General features: G+C 47.4%; 1 protein-coding gene across 1 annotated transcript in view; it reads left to right on the forward strand.

Annotated features, from left to right (window-relative positions):
- The window catches only part of ACVR1 (activin A receptor type 1), a 325,334-nt gene that overhangs the window by 257,167 nt on the left and 44,482 nt on the right, over positions 1 to 23,685 (forward strand). Inside the window, exon 10 of the mRNA XM_078681708.1 lies at positions 17,783 to 17,980. Within this exon, the coding sequence (XP_078537834.1) occupies positions 17,783 to 17,980 (198 nt within the window). The remainder of the gene's footprint in view (positions 1 to 17,782; positions 17,981 to 23,685) is intronic.

Genomic DNA, 23,685 nt, shown 5'->3' on the forward strand with positions numbered 1-23,685 from the left:
TGAGAGATGTCCTTAGAACCATTGACCAAAAACACTATGTGAGACACAACATCACCAGTGGCGAGAGGTCCGCTTTGGAATCACTGAAGAACAACAAGGCGATAGTGATTAAGCCAGCAGACAAGGGCGGATCCATAGTGGTACTAGATGTGGAGGACTACAAGGCGGAGATTCTATCCCAACTATCAGACGGTATAAGCTACAGACCCTTAAGGCGTGACCCAACCAAAGAAATACGCACGGACATCACTGCCATAACAACTAAGGCGTTAGAGATGGGCTTCCTCTCCAAGAAGGAGTTCGAATATCTAAATGTAGACCAACCGAGAACACCCACCATCTACGTTCTACCTAAAGTCCACAAGGATCCAGTTAAACCACCGGGAAGACCCATCATCTCCGGGTGTGGCTCTCTGCTGGAGCCTCTTTGCAAGTATATTGACGTGTTCCTTAAGCCAATAGCAGAGGCCACCCCTACCTATCTCAGAGACACAATGCAAGTCATCAACTTCATTGATCAAAGGCCATTCAACAAAGAGGAACAGATTTTGGTAACAATGGACATCATCTCCCTATATACCAGCATTCCCCAGAGACCAGCATTGGACTGTATGAGGAGAATGCTGGATGGACGTGTGCAACCTACCCCAGTCCCAACAGAATTCATAGTGGCCCTACTGGATATTGCAATGACTAGGAACTTCTTCATTTTTCAAAATAACTTCTACGAACAAAGCAAAGGAGTAGCGATGGGCGCGGCCTTTGCTCCAGACTTGGCTATTCTTTTTATGTCCGAATTGGAAAAGGATACCATCCTCTCACACAATAATCCATACAGAGCGATGATTACATCATGGCATCGATACATCGATGATGTCCTTTTGATATGGACTGGCCAACTTGAACCTCTCCAGGCCTTCCTGGCCTGGCTGAACAACCAATCGCCGGATATCAAATTCACCATGCAATCCAACAGAGAATCGATTGATTTCCTGGATATCAGTATCAAGGAAAAGGAAGGTCACCTCTACACTACTCTTTACCGTAAGCCATCTGAAAGGAATTCCCTGTTAAGATACACCAGTCACCACACCAGGGGCTTAAGAGACAACCTGCCATTCGGGCAGTTCCTCCGCCTCCGGAGAAACTGTTCCCTTAAAGAAGATTTCTTCAGGGAATCGGATGACCTGATCACCCGTCTTACTGACAGAGGCTATCCCAAACGCCTAGTGAAGAGATCCAGGAAAAGGGCGTGGTTTCAAGACAGGGCAACTTTACTTGAACCAAGGATGAGAAAAACATCACAAGAGCGAATGATATGCGTCACCACCTTCTGCACCGAGAGCAATGCCATCCGCAAAATTGTGAACCAACACTGGGATCTGGTAGGAGAAGTTTTGCATGTCCCTGAACCCCCTATGCACGCCTTCAAAAGATCAAGGAACGTAAGAGATTCGGTGGTGAGATCTCTACTGGAAACCCCACCGGCACCGACAATTCGGAACCTATGGAACCTACCTGAACTGCTGGGCCATTTCAAATGTACAAAATGTAAGGCCTGCCCGCTGTGCTTGGAAACCAAGCAAATACGGTACAACGACCAGACAGTAGACCTCAAATCAATGACCAATTGCAACACAAGCGGAGTGATTTATGCGATTCTTTGCCCATGCGACCTTATGTACATTGGACAGACGCAGCAAAAAGCCAAGAACCGCATCTTTCAACACTGCAGCAGGATTCGCTATACAACCCCAGGGGCCCCTTTGGTTGAGCACTTTACTGAGAAAAACCATCCCCCAGAGTCCATTCGCTGGTTGATAATTGAAAAAATCACCCTCGGCCCACGTGGTGGCAATCTAGCTGCCGCTCTTGATACAAGGGAATGCAAATGGATGCAGAAGTTCCAAACTATAACCAAGGGACTTAATGAACTGGAGGCCAGTTTCTCGCAGATGGCGGGACTTAATCCCGAATAGACCCTGGGAATTGTTTTCTCCACCTGCATTCACACATGTGCATAACTATCATTAAATACAACGTGACACCACACATAACACGCTCTGAACATTCATGAGGAATGTGTACCATTTGTGGCTGTTTTCAAGCATCAACGTCTAGATGTATTTTTGTCCATTTGCTGCTATAAATGCGTAGAAGTGTTACACACTGTATTACCACCTGGGTTTCCACTGCTCGGGGGGTGGCCTAACAGGAGAAAATGCATTTATGGATGTCTTCCAAGCATTAATGTCTATGTACAAACTGTCCGGTTTTAGACATGTTAATTTTGTTTATTTAAATGCTTGAAGGTCAAACTCACTGTATCACCGCCTGGGGGTCCATTGCCCGACAGTAGACAATGTAATTTTATGGAGTCTGTCTGCTCGTAGACTTGCAAACACGGCTGTGATAAATGTAGAGAGGTGTAACATACAGTATGCCCCGGTGAAAGTCACACCTCCTTGTACTCTTATTTACGGAGCCTCTGCCTGGTACTCCTCTTGCCAGCCCTTGAGATCCCTCCCCTGAAACGATCGCCCTTAACCGATTACGTTCATCCAGACGGGGATACTATCCCTTTAAGTAAATCTCTTGGAGCGCGCGAATCAAGCCCCGATCCTATTGGACCGCCGGGCCGAGCCCCTTCTGCATCTAGCCTTCACTGGCATTGAGCGCCTGCACCGCGAGTTTCTTCGGATGCAGGCTGCCGGAGAAGTGACAGCGCTGATGCGCGCTCGCATCTAAGAAGGTATGTACTGCTTAAACTGGCCGATCGGGCGCCCCATTAACTTATTCGGCCACACTCACTTAAGTGCGTCGTTACTAGCGGACCATGTAAACTTAATTGAGTTCCGCTTTGTCTTTTTTAGTGAAACATACCGGCACCGAGACTTCCACCGCGATTGAACACGCGTTTGGAGTAACAGGGCGGCATTGACCACTAACCCTGTAAGGTAATTGATGCGGCACCATTGATCCTTATTCTTAGTTTTTAATTGCCAATTGGCTGTAGTGCTGTACCTGAGTTACCACAACGGCACCCCGTGCTAAAAATAGCCTCCCCTTCTGTTTTTAGACCAACTTAGACCAACATACCCATCGAGGACAGATCTACCTGTGCCCAGTTTACGCCGGCACACCAAGTAAGTCCCTTCCTTTACCTGCCCCCGATATAACCTTTGATTCATTAAAGCATAGGGCCCTGATGGCACCTATTTCATTGTATTTCAGTTCCATTGGAGCATTTGGAAGCCCATCCTGCGGACGGCACATTCAATGACCGTTTGCTGATGTAGGTAACCACCCACATCACTATCTTGATTATTATCACCACGTTTGCTCACCCTCGAAAAAATTCTGATTTATGTATTTATATTACCCTATAGGCTCTCTTTCCTCTTCCTGACGAAGACCCCAACATGAGGCTGTGAATCACCCTTCTTGCGTATCAGGGGTCGAAACGTAGAAATACGCCGTTTTTCCTTGACACACCATAGGAGTTAAATAAGAGATGTATTCTCATAATCTATGCGTGATGTAAAATTGGGAACCTTTGCCCATTAGTCTGGTTGTAGAGGTTTTTTCATTTTTAACTTGGATGTAACTATTATGTCACAACACCTTTACTCTGTCCCCCTCACTTATTCACCTACCCTTCCCTTTTCACAGAGAGCACCGATTTCGAATACGGAATGTAATGATGCTACAATTACATGTCTTTATCATAAATTGTTCTACACAATCTTGGCTATGAATGAATAAAATGCCAGAAGGAATGAAAAACAAAAATTAGATATTCTTTTGATTGTTTTCAACTCTAAAGGTGAACGTGGTTCTATTTGAAATTGTATATATATGTATATTACATTTGCCATGCTCAGACCATCCTTATTTGTACTGACCAACGGACCCAGGTCCTGAGTTTTAAGGGCCTACCCCTTTCATACTCATGTTCTATATCAGGGCTTTGGTGCCCTCCTGCTCCCTTCCCTTCCCTACACTACTTCCTCCAAAAGGCACTACACTAAGGAGTAATTGTTTCAAATTGTTAAGCAATGTGAAACGTTACCCGAGGTCCACTCTAGACTCTCACAGGCAATACAACTTTGGATTCTATGAGCACGAGGTGTGGCTTACTGAATGCAAGGTCGCTTCTGAAACACAACATCGAAATGCATTTACTACTTAAGGGCGGGGACTGGGATGCTCTGTTTATTACAGAGACCTGGACTACTTAAGAGGCAACAGTAGATCTGCGTCTGGCTTGTCCTCCGGGGTACAAAGCCTTCCAGCTCCTCCATAAATCCTTTGAATGAGGTACTTTCCAATATTGCACTAGCACACTCTAATTTTTTACCAAAGGGGATTTTAAATAATGGGCTCAAGGGGATATTTTGCATGCTCTTAAAGAATTTCGAAGTCATGCGAGGTGGTAGGCCTTTAACAACAGGTGCATGGTCCTACCCATCAGGCAGGGCACACCTTGCATCTTCTCTTCACTACAGATGGACTGATATCTATAAAGGATATCAGGCCATTACAGACAGGCCTACCACCTGATTTCATTCCAGATATGGGGAAAGGAACCCTATATACCCAAGCTAGCCTCACTGCCAACAAGAACAGGTAGGTTGTGATATAAATTGAGTAGGTCCCTTTTTGACATCCCTCCCACTATCTATCCTGAGAACTCCGAGATCAGTTGCTCTATGTATGAGCAAGTGATCCTCAAAACCTTGGATAAAATAATCCCTGTCACCAGATCTAAACCTCAGCGTAGGTCATCTGCGTCTTGGTACAACGAGTCCATGCAAACGCTCAAAACAACATGTAAAAAGCTCTAAAGGAATTGGCGGAGGGGTTACTCCGTAACTGACAAGAAGTGCTTAAAAACCTCGCTATACAACTATAAAAGAGATCTGCAAAACTAAAGCAAAATATTTCACTAACTAAATTCTGGGAGCCTCAAATGGTACAAAAAAGGTTTTTGAGATCCTCCAGGAACTATCCAATCCAGACTATATTAAAAAGACAGTCACCCCTTCTCAGTAGTAATGCAGCAATCTTGCTGATTTCTTCAATAAGAAAATCAGCAAGCTATTGGAAGATATTGGTACCCCCCTCTCAAGCTACGCCCAATATGGTCCCTTAGAGTTTAAAGGCACTGGAGGTATCGGAGGGTCATGTAATCGGGTTAGACTACTTTGAACCTATTTGAATGGAGTGCTTCCGACTCATCGCAAGATCCACCACCTGTGGATCACCATTAGATCCCACACCCACTACGGTATAGAAAGAGCTGGAAGATAAGCTGGCTCCCCAACTCTGCAACTATGTAATAAGTCCATGGAGTTGGGTATTGTACCATCTGTCTGGAAAAAGGTAATAGTTACCTCCCTTCTAAAGAGACCATCCACGGATCCACTAATCCTGAGTAACTACAGATCCATATCACTCCTTCCCTTTACAGTGAAAATAGTAGAGTGATATGTGAGGAGGAAGTTATCGAACTTCCGTGAGATCCACTACTACGAGGACGAACAGTTTGGGTTCCGGCCAGGGCAGGGCATCGAGTATGCCCAAATTACAGCACTGGTTGAATTTTGGATGAGGTTGTATGGAAGTCCGTCAACAGTTTTGATTATGCTTGATCTGTCGACTGCCATCAACACAGTCAACCATACAATCCTCCTGGATAGATTAGTGGCAACTGGAGTGGGGGCGCTCTGTGGTGAAATTGATATATATTCATATTTGGTAGATCAGAGACAGGCTGTTGCTTTGCCTCCATAAATCTCTAAATATAAAAGCCAGTGTCTCGGAGTGCCGCTGGGACCAGCCCTTAGCCCGGTCTGTTCAACGTCTATATGAAGCCCCTTCTAACACTCCTAACAGAAACTTGCCATGACATTGGTTAACTATGCGGAAGATATGCAACTGATATTGTCCCTTACAAAAACCAGCAGGAGACACATGGCGTTTCAAAGGGGCATGGCAGAAATTTGGGAGTGGATGAACACTAACTCCTCGAAAATAAATGGGGATAACATTCAGTTTCTATGCTGTTCAACTGGCAGGGTCCACATGGTATTGCCCCATAATTTATTATTGGCCCCTTTCGAAGAGACATCTGACATAGTCCGCAATCTTTGAGTTGTGTTTGACAATTAACTGTCCCTGGAGAAACACTTTACAAAAGTAGCCGGCACATGTTTTGCACTACTCCATGGTCTAAGAAAGGTGCTCTATTGCTGCCTTCTCATTCCAAACCCCTAGTGGTTGAGAGTAGACTAGACTACTGTAACACACTACTACATTGGAGCACCTGACTATTTGATTGTGTCTATACAGAGTTCAAGCGGCGGCAGCAAAGCAGGCACTAAACAGACCTTGTAGGTCTTCTGCGCAAGATGCCTTGAAAACTGCACGGATTCCCTTTGAAGCAAAGAGCCATGTTCAAAGCCATGTGTATTGTTTGTAAGGCCCTACATCAGATAAGCTTTGTGCCACTGCAACACCGATTCAAAAGGTCTACCTCAACGAGACACCTTCGTTCTAGTATGGCAAATGTTGTCCATGCCCAAATTTACCGGAGATCTAGGCAGAGGGTCCGGGACTTATCAGTCAGGGCAGCCCAGATGTGGAACAAGCTTCCTTACTCATTAAGGACTGAAACAGAGTTGCTGCAGTTTAGAAAGGCCCTGAAGGCTTTACTCTTCCCGAAATATTTGAATGCATATGCCTCCCCAATATGTCAGGTTCCTTGGCAGGATACCTGTATTGGTTACTGTTGCACTTTATGAATGTCCTATATAAATAAGTGAAAAACGAGTGAGCGGAGAGGTCTGTGCTTTAGATTCTTTTATCCTTATTTCCTTGCACAAGGTCACAGCCAACACATTTTGCCCCCTTGAGGCGCGCAGGCCTGCAGCTTTTTCATGTGATGTACCGCTTTTATTGCCAAAAGTGTACTGTTGCTAGGTGGTAGGAATTTTGGAGATCCCAGCACATTCCGTAATTTTACGGGACGGAAATATGAAAAAAGCCATGAAATTTGGGATTTATTTACATGGCATTCTGGGTAAAAAAAAAACTTAGTGAGATGCAAGCAAGCCAATCAATCATGGACACCTTGGTGCCTAGTTTTGAGAAATGTTGGTTCTGTAGTAGGGGATCTCTGTGTATAGTCATAATCTAGTGAATAGTCCCGCCCATGTGCGTGGACCCCGGAGCAATCAAAAATAATCTCTTACAGTGTCGAAAAATGCAGAACTGCACAGACACTTAAGAGAGAATTTAAAGACCGATAATGCAGCCTAAAAAGGCTACACTGTCCAGTACTTCAACTAGAAATTCCACCACAAAATCCACAAAACAGCAAAGCCTGTACAGATTTCCCTTGCTTTAACAGCAAAAACCCTCTGGAATGATAGAGAGAAGAACCTGGACAGACAAGCCCCATAGGCTGCCATTATGTGGCTCAGAACAGGATACTGTGCCTTTAAGAGAACTTTCCAGAACCTCACAGTATCCCAGAATGCACTGCAGGTCCCAGTTACTTTCAGTTCTTTTTTCCGGCTCCTGCAAGCAGGACCCTGGAGCATTGAGCTCTCCCTTTTCAAGGGTTTATTTGTGTTTTTTCACTTTAAATTCGATTTGAGTGCTTCTAAAGTACTTTTGTGCTTTTCTTCTTGGTTTTTGCTCCCTTTTGATGTCAAATATGCCTGCATTATTTGACAAATGCACGGAGTGCTCCAGGAAGAAGGCAAAAACAGACTCCCATGAGGTGTGTATCCTCTGCCTTCCCTCTTCCCACATCCCTGAGGAGTGTGGGATTTGTCAAGGCTTCTCTGGCAGGACCCTGAAGGAAAGACAGAAGATCAGGCTTCAGGGCCTCGAGGAAAGAAGGCTGAAGGCGCAAGGTGGGTCTGGAGGGGCTTCTTCTGCCCATGCTGAGGCCTCTGGGGGGCTCCCCAGGGGCAGGAAGTCCAGCAAACGTCACCATTCTCCGTCTGGGTCGGTGGCACTGACCACGACGTCCAGAGGGATAACCACGGCCTGCTCCCCGTCTCCCCAGGGCTCTGGGTCGAGGAAGCGTCGACGGTCGGCGTCGAGGGAGTTGCACAGTCCGCCGTCGAATCCTTTGACGGTGGTGTCGTCGTCGTCTTCGACGTCGAGTGATCGGCGTCGACGGGCCCGGCGTCGGCGCTCGCCGTCGAGGCGACACCGCCGTTCGCCGTCAACTGAGAGGAAGCGATCGTCGTCGAGGGGGATCCTCGTCGTCGAGGTCGCCGTCGAGGCGGAAGAGATCGTCGTCGAGGCGCAAGAGGTCGTCGTCGAGGCGCAAGAGGTCGTCGTCGAGGCGCAAGAGGTCGTCGTCGAGGCGCAAGAGGTCGTCGTCGAGGCGCAAGAGGTCATCGTCGAGACGCAAGAGGTCGTCGTCGAGGTGGACGGGATCGACGTCGAGGCATGGAAGGCGGTCGACGCCGAGGCATGGAAGACGGTCGATGCCGAAGGGGCGCTCGACGTCGAGAGGCATACGCTCGCCGTCTGGTCACCGTTCTTCGACGTCGAGGGATCGTTATGAGAGACCTGGGGCTGTGGGGGGCTCCCCACAGTCCGGATCTGGAAAAGGAGGCAGGTCACCGGGATCGGTGTACTCCGAGGTGTATACCCCAAAGAAGACTGTTACACCTCCGTTGCCGAGGGGTCCCCCTCCGAGGGCTCCGACCCCTCCTCTGTTGCCTCCTCTGCCTCCGCTTCCAACGGAACCGCGGCCTCATGTGCCGGACAAGCCGCCCCCGGTTCCACCGAGGTCGGTCTCGTTGCCCAGGCTTCCGACCCCTCCCAAAGGGACTCCTAAACCTCAGGACCCGTCCAAGCCCAAGACGCCCGCCCCGGGGAAGCCGGCAGAGCGTCCCAGACCTAGGAGATCACGGTCGCGCTCCGGACGGAGAGGAAGATCGAGGAGTAGACACAGGTCTTCCACTAGATAGGAGGCACAGATCGAGGTCCCATACGGCTTCCTCCAGGACTCGCTCCTATTCGCCTACCTTATCGGACTCACCGGAGACTAGGGTGTCTCCGGTAGACGACATCGGCACGTTCCAGGAGGTTCTCCTGAGGGGGGCTGCGAAGTTGGGTATCACGGTGACGGCTCCTACACCTACGACGTCCGTGATATTCGAGACTCTTCACAAGAAGCACCTGTCTCGCCCTCTGCTGCCGCTGGTGCCAGGACTGGTCGAACCTGCAGAGGGGCTGTTCCTTACTCCTGCGGTGGTGAAGGCTGCTCCCTCCAGACTTCTGAAGAAGTATAGGGCACCGGATTCGGACCCGGCTTTCCTGCGGAGGGACCCAGTGCCCGATTCCGTGATAGTGACGGCGGCCAGGAAGTTGCATTCTACCTCCCCGTCCTCCACCGTGCCTCCGGATAAAGAGAGCCGCTGGATTGATTCGGCTGGAAGGAAGGCTTGTGGGACTTCTTCCACCACTATGAAGGCCTCCAGCGATTCGGCGTTGCTGGGGCGGTACGGCCGTGCGCTGTGGGACTCCCTGGAACAGTTCACGGACCTTCTACCACGCGACAGGAGGGAGGACTTCCAAGAAATTGTCAAGGAAGGGATGCTGGTTTCGAACCAGGCCATCAGCGCCGCTGCGGATATCGCACTGTTGGCGGCACATGGCTACTGTCACGGGGTCAACCAGCGCCGCCATGCTTGGCTCAGGCTTACGTCACTCAAGCCTGAGGCGCAACAGCGGGTGGCCAATCTGCCTTTTTCCGGTGAGACACTATTCGGAAAACATGCCGACGATGAAATGGCACGCATGAAGGCTGAGGCTGAGACCCTGACGGCTGTGGGCCTGGAGAAGCCCAAAGACAAGAATCCCTACCGCCCGTTCCAACGGCGGTTCGGTTCGCAGGGGAAAGGACGAGGACAATCTTCGGGACAACAGCAGCAGCAGCAGCAGCAGCAACAGCAGCAGCAGTTCCGGAGACCCTTTCCCAAACGCCAGTAGAGGTGGACAGCAGTCCTCTACCGTGAACAAAGGCCCGGCCGGGTCTCGACCCTGAGCGGTTACTTCCCCTTCATCCGTTACCCGCTCCGGTGGGGGGAAGCGTTACATTTTTTCTGGCAGAGTGGAGAAAAATTACTCAGGACAAGTGGGTGCTGAATATTGTTTGCAATGGATACAGTCTTCGGTTCACCAGCCCTCCTCCATCGATTCCTCGGTCAGCTCGCAGTATCAACTGCGCGAGCTCCAGGCGGAGGCCGATATCCTGTTAAGTAAAAGGGCGATAGAAGATGTACCTCTGTCTCAAAGAGGAAGTGGTCTGTACTCCCGGTTCTTTCTGGTCCGCAAGAAGGACAAGAACGAGTTCAGGCCCATTCTGGACTTGCGACAGGCAAACAAGTGGATTCGCAGAGAAAAGTTTCGCATGCTGTCGTTGCATCAGATTTATCCTCAGTTGCAACAGGGAGATTGGCTATGTGCTATAGACCTACAGGATGCGTACTTCCATGTGTCCATTGCACACAAACACAGGAAGTTCCTGCGAATTCAAGTCGGCACCAAGCACTATCAGTACACGGTACTTCCGTTCGGGCTGAAGTCTGCGCCCAGGACTTTCTCGAAGTGCATGGCAGTGGTAGCGGCACACCTACGGAAGACCAAGGTGTTTGTCTACCCGTACCTGGACGATTGGATGATCAAGGCCTCCTCCTTCTCGGAAGCTCAAGCGCACTTCCAGAAGACGTGCGTTCTCTTGCACAAGCTGGGGTTGCACAACAACATGTCCAAGTCTGTCCCGACTCCGGTCCAGTGCATTCAGTACTTGGGAGCCTCCATCAATACGCTGTCAGCAAGCGTGTCTCCTTCGGAGGAGCGACGATTATCACTCCTTCGGAAGGCTCAGGCTCTCGTGACCACTCCATCTACGACAGTGCGGAAGGTGTCTTCTCTACTGGGATCGATGGCATCTTGCATCTTCCTGATGCCACATGCGCGGTTGCACATGAGACCGCTGCAGGAGTGCTTGGAGGATCAGTGGGACCAGAGGAGAGGATCTTGGGACGACAAGATACGTCTGTCTCTGCATGCTCTTCAGTCTCTGAAGTGGTGGTGTTCAGCGGAGAATCTCCTGAGAGGGGTTCGTTTCCACAAGGACATTCCCACACAGACTATCGTGACGGATGCTTCTCTCCAGGGATGGGGAGCGCACTCCGGAGATTTACAGATTCAAGGGACGTGGTCCCCGACGGAGTCCACGTACCACATCAATTTCCTGGAACTCAGAGCTGTTCACTTGGCACTGAAGGCTTTTCACCCGTCCTTCCAGACCAACTCTCTGCTTGTACAGACGGACAATACGACCACGATGTATTACCTCAACAAGCAGGGGGGCTCGAGATCCCGCACTCTGTCGCAGGAGGCGCAGGCGATCTGGCACTGGCTTCTGGCCCGAGGACTGACGATAACGGCCACACATCTGCCAGGTGTGCAGAATGTTCAGGCAGACGAACTGAGCAGACTGATTCAGGAGAACCACGAATGGGTCATAAACGACGAAGTACTAGGAGAAGTCTTCGCAAGGTGGGGAACTCCAGACGTAGATCTGTTCGCCACCGCCGAAAACAGCAAATGCCGAGACTTCGCCTCCAGGTACTACCAGCCGGGGACGCTGGGGAACGCGTTATGGATCAACTGGTCGAACAGCTTTCTGTACGCTATTCCACCCATTCCCCTGATTCCGACGGTTCTCATCAAGCTGTCCCAGTCCAGGGCGCGGATGATTCTGATTGCCCCGGAATGGCCCAGGCAGTGGTGGTTCACAGACCTGCTTCACCGGTCTCTCCTTCCTCACATGAAGCTGCCGTGCAGGCCGGACCTTCTCACGAAGTTCGGGGGGCGGATGTTGCACCCCAACCTCTCGTCTTTGAGTTTGGCGGCATGGCTCCTGAGATAGTGCAATATGGCCATCTGAATCTCCCAGAGGATTGCATGGACATACTGAAGGAGGCTAAGCGACCTTCCACTAGGACTTCTTATGCTTACAAGTGGAAGAGGTTTTGCATCTGGTGCAAGTCCAAGAACTATGACCCTATGACATGCAAGGAGGATGTCATCCTTCCATATCTACTGCATCTGGCGCAGTCTGGCCTTAATGTCCATTCCATTAAGGTTCATCTGGCTGCTTTGACTGCCTACAGGAAATGCCCTTCACAGACTTCCTTCTTCCAGATCCCTGTGATCAAAGATTTTTTGGAAGGCTTGAAGAAAGTATTCCCTCCTGTCAGGCTTCCTTCGCCTTCATGGGAATTGAACGTGGTGCTGTCCAGATTGATGAAGGAGCCTTTTGAACCGATTCATAAGGCTTCGTTGCAGCACCTGTCCTGGAAGGCGGCGTTCCTCGTGGCCATTACATCGGCCCGCAGGGTGAGTGAAATTCAGGCGTTGTGTTGCCAAGAACCTTATACTGTATTTCATGCTGCTAAGGTTGTTATGCGTACTCACCCTAAATTTCTTCCCAAGGTTATTTCTGATTTTCATGTCAACCAGACTATAACTTTGCCTACGTTTTTTCAGAATCCTTCATCTCCAGCGGAAAGGTCTTTACATTCCCTGGATGTTAGGAGGGTGTTGAAATTTTATCTGGATAAAACCAAAGATATTCGTAGGTCAGACCAATTGTTTGTTAATTATGGATCAGTCAGGATGGGTCTTGCTACCTCTAAACAGTCCATCTCGAGGTGGATTGTGTCCTGCATACAATTGTGTTACTACAAAGCTAATAAGACCTTAGGGGGAAAACCTAAGGCTCATTCCACCAGGGGCAAAGCTGCCACGACAGCTTTGCTTCGTAATGTTCCCATTGCAGAGATCTGCAAGGCGGCCACTTGGAAGTCGGTCCATACCTTTGCTAAGCATTACTGCCTGGACACTGATGCCAGGGCAGACGCTCAGGTTGGGCAGGCTTCGCTGCGAAATCTGTTCGCACAATAGTGGTGTTATTTCTGTTTTCTCCACCGCCGCTTGGTGTGGGGATGGGCTTGCCATTCTATTCACTAGATTATGACTATACACAGAGATCCCCTACTACAGAAGGAGTACTTTCTGTCCTGTAACTCCAGTTCTGTAGTAGGGGTATCTCTGTTATAGTCATAAGCGCCCGCCCTCCTCCCCGGTGGAGAGAGTTATTCATGTAAGGAATGCTACAGGTCTGGCGTGTTACGCATTCAAAAAGAACTGAAAGTAACTGGGACCTGCAGTGCATTCTGGGATACTGTGAAGTTCTGGAAAGTTATCTTAAAGGCACAGTATCCTGTTCTGAGCCACATAATGGCAGCCTATGGGGCTTGTCTGTCCAGGTTCTACTCTCTATCATTCCAGAGGGTTTTTGCTGTTAAAGCAAGGGAAATCTGTACAGGCTGTTGTGGATTTTGTCGTGGAATTTCTAGTTGAAGTACTAGACAGTGTAGCCTTTTTAGGCTGCATTATCTGTCTTTAAATTCTCTCTTAAGTGTCTGTGCAGTTCTGCATTTTTCGACACTGTAAGAGATTATTTTTGATTGCTCCGGGGTCCACGCACATGGGCGGCACTATTCACTAGATTATGACTATAACAGAGATACCCCTACTACAGAACTGGAGTTACAGGACAGAAACTACTCCTTGGTTTCCGTGAGTGCCTGGTGTCCTTGATGTTTCCATGTTGCATTTTGGATCCTTTCCTGTTTCAGGCGATAGGCCCATCCTCTCAGGCAGGGTATCATTTTATCAGGAAACGTGCAGGAACACAGAATAGTAGAACATTTCTTATTGTCAATTAAATGGCTCCATTTTTGGCTTCCAAATGTAAGCTAGTGTGAAAAATGGAACGCATTTTGCAAAATGCCCTGTGACTCGCTTATTATGGGCAACCCCATATTCAGAGCTGTAAAAATGACCATAATTCCTAAACTCATAATCTTGGGTACATTTAAAAAATGTGTAGGTTACTTTCATACCCATATTTTGTTCTATATATTTTACCACATGAATTGATGCCTCGTCGGTACCCAATGAAATATCATTAGAAGATGCAGCCCAATTGATGTCTATGGTTATCTCTTTCTTTTGGACAACCTGTATACAGTATATAACCTTGTGACCAGAAGAGCCTTTCGGATATAACATTCTATTTCTTTTGTAGATAGGCCACTATGGTATCTGCTTCGAAAGCATTGAGCCCAGACACTGGCCATAAAAGGCACCAGCCTTCCAGTTTGCTCCTGCTCTATACCTGCTCATTACCAAGAGCTTCATTTAGCTCCAGTGAAGCCTCGAGCCAAAGGAACGGAGCCCTGTCACAGCTACTAACTCCAACTTATGGGCAAGACTCGCCGCCCTTGGAACTGAAGTAGTCCCCAAAGCTGCCTTCCAGATGGCACGTAATTCGACATTGAAAAGCTCTCAATTATTAAATCTGAAGAGAGTGAGTGTTTCCCAGTCATCGAGTTTCCAGAGGTGCCCGATGTTAAGCAGCACAAGACTTACATATACCACTACACAAGGAAAATGCTTGACCTCCACCTCCAGAAGAGCCACACATACCGCAACCAGTTCCTTCGGAGAAAAGGAAACTTGCATTTGACGAGGCAATATCAGTGGAGTGAGGTAATTCTCCAAATACATAAAAAGAGCAGGGACCATGCCGCAAGTCCCTGTTGTTGAGACACATTCCACACCACTACTGCAACCATCAGCATCATCTCATTAACCACACAGACCACCATCAACCATAGATTCTATTCATTTCTACCACATCGATTTGAATCATGACAGCCAGTACGTCCCTCAGGACCTTTACTTTAATCTTGCACAGCCTGAGTATGGGTATAATCAGTGGGAGGATTATCATGCATAGGCCAACTGGCAGACACTAGTCTAGAGCCTTACCCAATAAAGGTTTTGGCTTCCGCTTCTCCCAACACCACTAAGGTATACCAGCCTGTAAAACTAGAGTGACTCACCACCGCAAGGTGAAACTACATGTGCTGGAAGAAGAGGAAGACTTTCTTTTGTAAGCACTTTTCAAAACAGAAAGGTTGGTGCAGTATCTGCTAGTGCTCAAAGCATGAGTAAGTGTGGTGCAGAGAGTTTTAAGGAGCCTGTTAAGATTTGAGTGGTGAGCCTGAGGGTGAACACCAAAGAACACATGGCTACAGACTCCTTAGTCGTCCGCATGTCAGAAAAAGAGCTTGTGGCCATGCTGCTGAGAATGCTCCTTTGCCTGACAAGTAAAGCAAGAAGATACCTACTGCTGGCATGCGTATCACTGTGGATACTCATTGGAGGATCACCAACTCTATCGGGATCCTTCCCAGCACAATCTATCACTGGAAGGAAAGGAAGTAGCTGATTAAACATCTGCCAGAGGCCAACTGATGGAGAAGGAGGGAAATTGTCACGAAGGAAAGATCACCTTGAATGTCAACATTTGGTGCCTGTGGGTGCAGCTTCCGAAGAGGTCAACACAAGCACAATCCTCAGACACCTTGCATGGGTTTCACCCTGAGCTCCAACTACACCTCGTCAACGTGTTTGAGAGAGAGTATCTGTTTGGACCTCAGGTGGACAACATGTTAGAAAAGAAAGACCCAATAGAACCAAAGCCATGGGACCCTCAAACCCCGTCTTCCAAAGCAGGGGTTTGCAAGCAGGAGCGTAGAGGGAATGCCAAGGCCACCCTCGTCACCAAACTTGGTGGCATTCACCAGCAGCAGTCCTTTCAGGAGGGTCACACCTCCAAGTCCTGCAGCCATGTTGGTTACTGTGACAAACGTCCAAAGTGGCTCTGGTAAAGGCCCCTCGACTTGCACTCTTATTGCCTCCTATCACAACACCTGTCACTGGGAGCCTCCGGTATTCCTTCTGCACTGAGAAAAAATTACCTCCCACAAGCAAGTGCTCTCCACACCAGATTGGCCAAGTAGAGTACTTCCTGTACTTGCAAATTCAAAATAAATTTGATATACTGCAGCCTTTTCTCTACCTGCTGTCACTTAAAGTGATACATTGGCCTGACCAGATCCGGCAGGAAGGCATCCTGCTGTTCTGCACTGAAGGCCATGTGGCGACCCTCATACTCGAGGATGCCTGTTTGCACATATCCATACATGAGGCACCTCCTCACCACCTGCACTTTGTTGTAAGTGAACAAAGCAACCAGTTCAAAGTTCTAGCCATCAGATTTAACAACAGCCCCCAGGGTATTTACCAAATGAATACTGTTGGTGGCAACGCATCTGCAACGTTGCCCATTAACGTCTTCCCATACTAAGATTGGCTGATAAAGAATAGCAGCCTACAGCAATGCTAAGCACACACTCAGGCAGCAGTATTACTGCTATACATGCTAGGGCTCTCCACCTATGCCAAGAAGTGACATCTCAACCCACAGCAAATTCATTATTTTTCTTGGAGGTGTGTTAAACAATGCCAGCAGCAAAGCGTACCCAAACCAGGAGAGGGTGTTGGCATGACTACTGCCCCTTTCATACACCTTATCCCTTCACTGTAAGACAGTGAAGAAATAGTGGTGGATGATTGCTTCATGTATAGCTATTGCACCAGACCAAGTTTGCACATGTGCCTGCTGAATTGTTATTATTGATTTGTTCACAATGCACAGTACATATGTTTTCGGTTCAGTTCCTTACACACCCCTTACATCGCACACCTGCTGGGGAAAAGCCGTCTGAGGTGGAAGCTTTGTCCTGGTGCATTGTGTGCTAAGGGGGAAGTAATTAGATATCTCGAGTCTAAAGACTTATTTTCAAGAAAAACAGCTTTCAAAGTTCCGCTCCCAACATGAGATGACAGGAGTATGGTAAACATTTGAATCTACAGCACTACAACCTACAACTAGATGGTTACAGGGTAAGTAAAATGTTTGCTTTGCTACATTTTGGCTATTTTCTTGTTTCTCTCTAGGCGAGTTCACAAACCCTGGGTGTCCTTAGAATCTCCAACTTGAGGGCAAAAAAGGGTTCAAATTCGGCTTGGATACCTTTCCATGGAGGAAGGGAAAAAATGTTAGGACAGGTCTCGTATTCAATAAGAGGGCTCAGCCCTGTTGGGCTTTGGACCGTAGCACGTTATGGTGAAATGTTTTAGATATACAATAAGAACATGTAGAAAGACATGAAAACATAATATTAGAGATGCTGAACACCTGCCAGGGTAGATAAATTGCACTTTCATGACTTTATGATTTTGCAAGTAAATTGACATTTTGCCCAATGTGAAATCTGATACCTGTCTTTGCATTGAATTCATGTGAATATTTTCCATTATAACATCTCATCTTTCAAGATAGTATACAAGATGCCCTGGTCATTAAAGAATGCAGTTTCCCAACACTAACAACACAACACTGCAATAAATAACACAAAGCTAAACTGCATTTTCAAGGTACATTTTAAACTTCTCGTTGATTTGAAGCACTGACTTCCAACTTTCATGAAGCTTGTGCATTTTTCTACAATTCTATTTAAGAGCTTTACGTTTTTGAGGTTCACTTGAAGTACAACATTTTAGAGCTCTGACATCGTTTTTTGGTGGCAGGCAACCATAGAGGTAACTGGCCTGGCAAATTATTTGTTCCTGTGTTTTATATTGAGGGGGCGCAACAGAGATTTTGATATTGATTCAGCTGGTTCACAACTCTTGAACTATGGCTAGCAATGTGATTTGTTCTTGCTGTTCCCTGTAACTGTATTTGCTTTCATTTCAGGTTTAGCTGTGATGCATTCTCAAAGCACCAATCAACTAGATGTTGGAAATAACCCCCGCGTGGGAACAAAGCGATACATGGCCCCTGAAGTTCTAGATGAAACAATCCAGGTGGACTGCTTTGATACCTATAAAAGAGTCGACATATGGGCTTTTGGATTAGTTCTATGGGAAGTAGCTAGGCGAATGGTTAGCAATGGTAAGTCTGAATATGAAAATATATATAATATTTTAATGTCTTGGTTTGATGAAGCGCTGCACTATTAAATGATGACCAACATGAACTGCAAAGTACTTAAGCTCCGGTTTCAGAATGATGCGGAGTGTGTTGTGTGTCTTGTAAACTACTGATTGGGAACAATTACTTTGTAAAATAATTCATTCTGCTTGTTAGATGGGAGATGTTTGTGGAAAGTAGGGTGCTGAGACCTAGAATTAGATTGTGACTACTGGTGGAAGTCCCATCCCGCCAACATCTGTGTATCTAACTCCTATTGCCTAGCAGAGTTGAAACCTGCTCAGACTCCATTACATTCACAATGAACCCCTGAACAGGACAGTGAATATATATATATTCTCTTTATTCCGCATTGGGTATTGAGGTCTGGTTAAGGCATTTTGTCCTCTTCTGAATGCACTCCCTACGATTATTGCTGGAGTCAGCTACAACTGCCTGGGGAATACCTAAATATTGCTCCTTACCATTCTGTGCTTGTGCATTATGTCTGGGGAAATCCTCATGATTGCCCCAGTCTTTTAGAAATGTTGTCACGTTCACTGAAGTTGATGTTGCTGACCTACATCCTCTGCACCACCTGGCTCCCTTAAAAAAAAAAACACCAGATAATGTATGCAATCCACCTGCCTAAACACCTCTACCATTTGCGTCAGAATAGACATCCTTCTGGTGAAATGAGATGGAGCCTCTTCTGCCCTCACTTTCTGAAGAAAGGCAGAGTGGTGGAGTAGCAGTCCATATACATATGGATAGCCCTCTGTATTAAAATCTGCTACGCAATGGTGAAAAAGCAATCTCCAGAGATGTTGGGGGCTCGTTCTGTCAGAATCAAGGCTTCTACCACCACAATGGCTCATGTAATGCCTGTCCTGGATGTCTGTCGGCTGCAACATGGGCATCTGTGCACACATTCACAGAGCACTACTGCCTTGATAGCCAGGTCCAATGGTAAAGGTATTTTGGCTGTTCCGTCCTGCAGGACATTTTGGTCTTGTGGTAAATAATTTAATATTACCTTATCTTAGAATTTCTATATTAGTAAAATACTTTAAATTAAGTAAAGAGAAGAGTCCGTGGTATTCGAGTAAAGAAGGGTTTATTCAATAACTCGAGTTAAGGGAGAGCTCCTTCACCAAGCGGGTTCAGGAGTGGTCTGATGTTTTATTCATACAGCAGGGTATTTATACAGTTCAGGCAGTAGGCAGAAAGAAGAAGAAGATGAAAAATAAGGAAGTGACAAACAGTAATTTCCAACCAGATGTGTCAAGGTATGGGCGTCTCTTGTGTCTCGTGAGAGTGCATGCGGTGTGTCGAAATGTGCTTCCTTCAGTTGAAGGTCCTTCCTCAGTGTCGAAATGCTCCTTTCAGTTGAAGGCCCTTTCTCAACCGGGGGGTTATTTCTGACTTAGAGTCAAGAACAGGCACTATCTCGTTAGTTCTCGGAATTGGCCGAGCCACAAGAATGTGTGGTCAATGAACGGAGGGGCCAGGTGCAGGGTGTCTTGCTCGTGGGTTTGGAGACAAAATGGATGACACACGCAAAAATGGGTGCTGTCTGAATCAAAATGGCAGACCGGCGGAGAAGGGAAACGATGGGGCACAACTGCCAATTTTATTTCCTCATTCCCTCCTTGCCCCAGAGTGTACCTGTATCTATATCTCAATTTGCATGAGATTGCCTATGCATTCCTGTAGCATAATTGTTTTGTTTTCTTTCTGCTGGATATGTGGTTTAGGAATGCAGCTTGCAGCGCATAGCCCGCACAGGGCAGGGCCACATTGGATGCAAAGGCATCATCCAGTTATTACCAGGAATATTATGCCTGCTGCTGACAGCAGTTTCCATCCCCATGATGATATTATTGTCCAAAACCAGTCAGACAAGGTCCAAGTGCCAGGTTCTTGGTGTAGGCTGGCGGCTATCTTGTGTAATTTTGTTATAGCCGTATATACAGACGGAGAGTTATCAGGAATGAAGATACAGCAGCTAGAGCCGATAATTCTACAGGCTCCGCCTCTGTCAGCCAGGATGACGTCAAGGACAAGGCGGTTTTGGAGAGCACGCTACAATCAAAAGAGAGAGTAAGGGAGTTTGTTCACTCAAATGTGAACCTGAGATCACTCCTATTCCCCTGGGAGGAATTATGTCAAAACAAAGAGAGGAGTATCCCCTTAGACGATAAAGAACAGACGTATCTGGAGGGCAGGTTATTGGCAAGAAGGAAAATATTAATCCTTTTGTTTAAAACCCCTCACTCGCCAACCTAGTGGTGACATGCTTCATCATCGGGGTCCACCCTGGCGTCCTAGCGACACCAGGGTGTGCTACGACACCTGTACTACAGTGGAGCGGGTTGTGACTGTGGGTGTGAAAAAAGATGTTAAAAATTGTCCTGGTTGTACTCAAAAATAGCAACTGAACAATGTTAAAAATAAATGGGCGAGATCCTGGTGGGGGAGTTACGGCCAAAAGATCTCTATATGTGTATATGTTGAGTGGTCAACATGTTTCTACCTTAAGGGCGTTTGCCCGGTATTCGTCAGGACCAGAAAAACAGGTGGACAGGAGGTGTGTGCTCCCTAAAAAGCACACCCTTCCCTGATCCCCTGTGTACCTACTGGAAAAATGGCCAGTGGTATATGCTGCTCATTAAAATATGCGAGCAGGTGAAGAAGTGAAAAAGAGACCTGTGGGGAGAGAAAAGGGGTAAACATAGTCAGGTTTAACATTTGCTTACTCTCCTGTAACGTCGTGCAGTGTCTCAGTGGATTGAAATAGAGTGCCAATGGGTATTTACCCTCCAAATAAATCAATACCGTGGTGATGGAGTGGGATACTAGTCAACAACTATGCTGGTAAATAGTGCGTGCAATTTGCATGCGATGTGATCATAATACTTGTGAATCATATATATTAATGTGTCACGTGCCTATGCTGGGAGATGCATACCATCTGCCGCTGAGGATGGCACTGACTGTATTGTAAATTTCCCGAGGTGCCTGTGATCCTCGCAGGGAAGTAAATATCTTAGCAGTTGCTCTCCCTTGGTGGTCATATTCATGATGGGGTGATCTAAGGCATAGCGGTATCACGGTTGTGCTATATACATTCACAGCATAAGACTCATTCATAGCGTGAATAACGACATACATAACAAACATACATGTAACATTGAGGAACAGACTGAGGCTGTATGGCATAAGTGAGGGCTTACTCAATTGTGAGCTCTATGGGGCTTCAACGGGCAGGGCGTAGGTTCACTGCCGTGGTTTTGGAGAGCAACCAATCTTATGGCAGACTGTTCCTGGGTCAAGTTCCCCAGAGCAGACGCCGTCTGATTTACAACAGCCTCCAAGGTCCTTGTCAACTTGCGTATGAGCTTGCTGTTCAGCACAGGGCCGATAAAGAAAAAGAATCCTTTGTTGAAGTCTGTCTATTGGTCTAATGTAGTTTCCGTTTGATCAACCCCGGAGATATCGATCATTCTTTTATGTCTAACATGGGGCACTAGGAGGTCTCGGTGGTAAGTGGATGGGGCCACAAAGACAGGAGGAGCAGAAATGCTATATAGCACGCCCCCCCCCCCAGTTCAAGGGCAGCCGCACATAGGCTGTTTGCCCGCAGATGAAATAAGTATGGCGCGATACTAGAAATGATGATTTTCCCTTGTCTTCAAAACTCACAGTGGTATGGCAGTCACTGTGTCCTAATGGGACAGAGCCATTTTTTCGGACGCATAGGTGCCCATTTACTGTTGAGACCGAGATAGAAGGGGGCCCAGCATTCTTTTTAGGTTTGGTATTTAATATCCTGTAGGACATGCTCACGTTCCCCTGTTTGTACTCTTCGCTTTCTAGGACCGTACCTGTCGCCTGGGGATCTCCATTCTCATTCGGGTAGCAAACAGCATTAAGGACCTTATTTAAGTCCCCCCAAGGCCACCCATTCTTGCATGACTTATTTCCATCAGGGCAGGAGGTGGGGGTAGTCCTGTCGGCTGTTATTAGGGCGAACCAGGCCTCGCAAGTTCCATTATAAGAAAACGGGAAGGGGAAGAGAGGCATCCCTCCCTCCTTCTGATGTGGTGGGAGGCGGCCACATATCCAGCAATCTGTGATATTGCTGGCCTGATGCGTATAGTGTAGCATCTGTATAAAGGTATTGTTCCGGAGAGCTAGCCTATGGGCTTGCTCATGAGGGGGCAAGTCGTGGTGCGTGTGCTCTTGAGTGTTAGGTGCATGAGAGGAATGTGGTGCTGGCGGGAAAGCAATGTGGAGGACCAAACCGAGACACATCATGATTGTCATCAAGAAAAACAGTATGATCAAACATATGATAGGGCTATGCAACTTCTTAACATTCTTCTTTAGGCGCCTCATTTTCTCTTTTTCCCCACATAGTCAGGGTGTCTGAGTCTGCCCCCATGCTCTGACCGCTTCACCACGAGACCTGTGTCCGTGGGCTTAATCAGCCAGAATCCTGGTGGCGGACCACAGCTTTGATTTATATTCCTGTTGTGGGGTCTGTTCCAAGGGCAATAAGGACTGTTCAGTTACAGTGTCACTGGATTTGGCGATATCGCTGGCAACAGAGTCTATTTCTCCAAAGTATTTTTTACAGTGACTGGCATGCAACCAGCCTTTTCTGCCTTCGATCTTCACTGCAGTCCGCGTAGTTAGGAGGACCAACTTCGGCTCTTTCCACCTGGGCTGGAGGCGATTTGTCCGGTCGAAGTTCCGGACCGAGGCCCAATCTGCGGGCTGGATGGTGTGTTCTTCAGGGTTGGTTTTGTCTGGGAAGGCTGCAGCCACCTGTGAATGACAAGAGCGGAGTGCAGACATCCAGGAAGCCAGGTAATCAGTTAATATTCTGCTATCTACATCAGTAATAGATTTTGGTCTAGGAACTCCCCACATGTTTGGTGGCCTGCCAAAAACCATCTCGAATGGTGCTAATCCTATTCGGGAGTGTGGTACCATTCGCATATAGGACAGGGCTACTGGTAAGGCAGTCATCCAATCTACACCCTTTTCTGCTGTAATTTTGGCTAACTTAGTTTTAAGGGTTTGATTGTGTCTTTCTACCAATCCTGCTGCCTGGGGGTGTCTCACGCAATGAAATTTCCAAGTGTATCCTAATAGAAGGGAGACAAGTTTCATTAGCTCGGAAGAGAAAGGTTGGCCATTGTCTGAATATATGACTCTTGGCAACCCATACCCTGGGAAGTACTCTCTTACTAGAACCTTAGCAGTCGTTGTGGCGGTATAGTCCGGGACGGGGTAAGCTTCAGTCCACCTTGTAACGCGCACACAACCACCAGTACATACTTGTAACCTCTACATCTCTCCATCTGAATATAGTCCATCTGGAGAGCTTCAAATGGATGGTCAGGGGGTTGGAATCCACCCTGCTCCACCTTCGTGCCTTTACCTGGGTTGAACTGGCTACAAATCATGCATGTTTTTACTTTTTGTTTGGCTGCAGCTCTCAAATGTTTGTTATGCCGTATGTTCTGTATGCTATCTAACATTGCTTTTTCTCCCAGATGCGCTGGTCCATGTATGGTGTTTACTATAACCTGAACCATAGCATCCGGTAGTAGCCATACTGCTCTCTCAAGTGTCATCCAACCCTGGTCTGTAAGGACCCCTCCTTTTTCCTTCCA

Source organism: Lissotriton helveticus, chromosome 3_1 (assembly GCF_964261635.1).
Source record: "Lissotriton helveticus chromosome 3_1, aLisHel1.1, whole genome shotgun sequence".
NCBI classification, from domain to species: Eukaryota; Metazoa; Chordata; class Amphibia; order Caudata; family Salamandridae; genus Lissotriton; species Lissotriton helveticus.